The sequence below is a fragment of the Saprolegnia diclina genome, assembly GCF_000281045.1.
Source record: "Saprolegnia diclina VS20 unplaced genomic scaffold supercont1.1, whole genome shotgun sequence".
Taxonomy (NCBI): domain Eukaryota; phylum Oomycota; class Saprolegniomycetes; order Saprolegniales; family Saprolegniaceae; genus Saprolegnia; species Saprolegnia diclina.
The window spans coordinates 1-1,251 of record NW_008246068.1 but is presented as its reverse complement, the minus strand read 5'-3'; the positions used below and the strand labels follow the sequence as shown (position 1 = coordinate 1,251).

At 56.8% G+C, this 1,251-nt stretch overlaps 1 protein-coding gene across 1 annotated transcript; it reads left to right on the top strand.

Moving 5' to 3' along the window:
- Positions 1-9: 9 nt before the first annotated feature.
- On the top strand, positions 10-222 carry SDRG_00001 (hypothetical protein; the record flags this gene model as incomplete). Its single annotated transcript, XM_008605462.1, has 1 exon — positions 10-222. A coding segment is annotated over one exon (213 nt), but the record flags the coding sequence as incomplete, so codon positions are not given.
- Positions 223-1,251: the final 1,029 nt, after the last annotated feature.

The window sequence follows — 1,251 nt, the reverse complement described above, 5'->3', positions numbered from 1 at the left end:
AACGTCGAGAACGTCATTTTCCCCAGCGGCACGCTCGACCCGTGGTCGGCCCTCGCCCCCGACAACTCGACGCACCTCGCCAACCCCAAGTCCAAGGTCGTCTACATTGAAGGCACGTCGCACTGCGCCGACATGAGCGCGCCACGCCCGACGGACTCGGGCCACATCGTCTGGGCCCACCAGCAAATCGAAGCCGCCGTCGCCAGCTATGTTGGCAAGTAATCGTCCAAATTAGTGTGCGTATTCGCACATTCGTCGTTGAAATATATATACTAGTAAGTTTCAAGTTCATCCATTGCTCTTTGATGCACACTGCCTCGCCCACCATATTAGAGAGACAGGGCCGACGGCACGACATTGCTGGACCTGTTCTCTGGTGGTCGAGGTCGCGTGTGAACGGTGTCTGACGTCGTACGAGGTGATTCAGCGAACCTTTACACGCTATCCGCCTGCGCAGTCGGTACGTGTCGATGACAACGATTGCTGCTGTGTCTGCATGCAGCGTGCGAGTGCCTTTGCCGTTGTCGTCCACCATCGACGACGACTTGGCTGGTACAGGCACGCAACGCGACGCCCGGAGGCAGCGTGTCGACAAGTACCGCCACCTCGGAGTGTATGAGCTCGGCGGCGCGGAGTGCTAGCGCAGGTACCTTGGCGTAGAGGACGAGCTGGGCGATGGTCATCAAGCGCGGGCTCGTGGTGCTGGCAGGTGCAGCCATCGTAAGGCCGGAGGCTTGAGGCGGGCGTCGACGCCGACGGCGCCATCTCTTACTCCACTGCCACCGTATCCGGAAATACCGGATACGTTGGCAACAACGTGAGCGCCTCCAACGTCGTCCACACGAGTTGACGTTCGAGGTCACACACGTCTGCGTACAAGAGTTACTATAGCGGCCAGCGCGATGGTCGCCTGTCTTTTCGAGCAGAAGGTTCCCGACAAACCCAGGTTCTTGATATTATCTCTTGACGACGACACTAGTGTCGAAGAATATTCTAGCAGCAGAGACATCAACAACTCGAGTCTGGCGCCGCTGCTGGCGTAAACTTTTGCAACGTCGTCTTTTTAAGCTAGCGAATGGCAAACATACTATGCAGTGTTGCCGGCGACAGCTCCTTCAGCCTGATCACCCGACCTGATCTTATTCTTGGCAAACACGCGTCGGTGAGTCTGTGGGTCCGCGAGCACTCGATCATGGTTTCGCGGTGCATTGTACACTATTTCACAATTCTAGCTGCCTCTTTGAAATACTG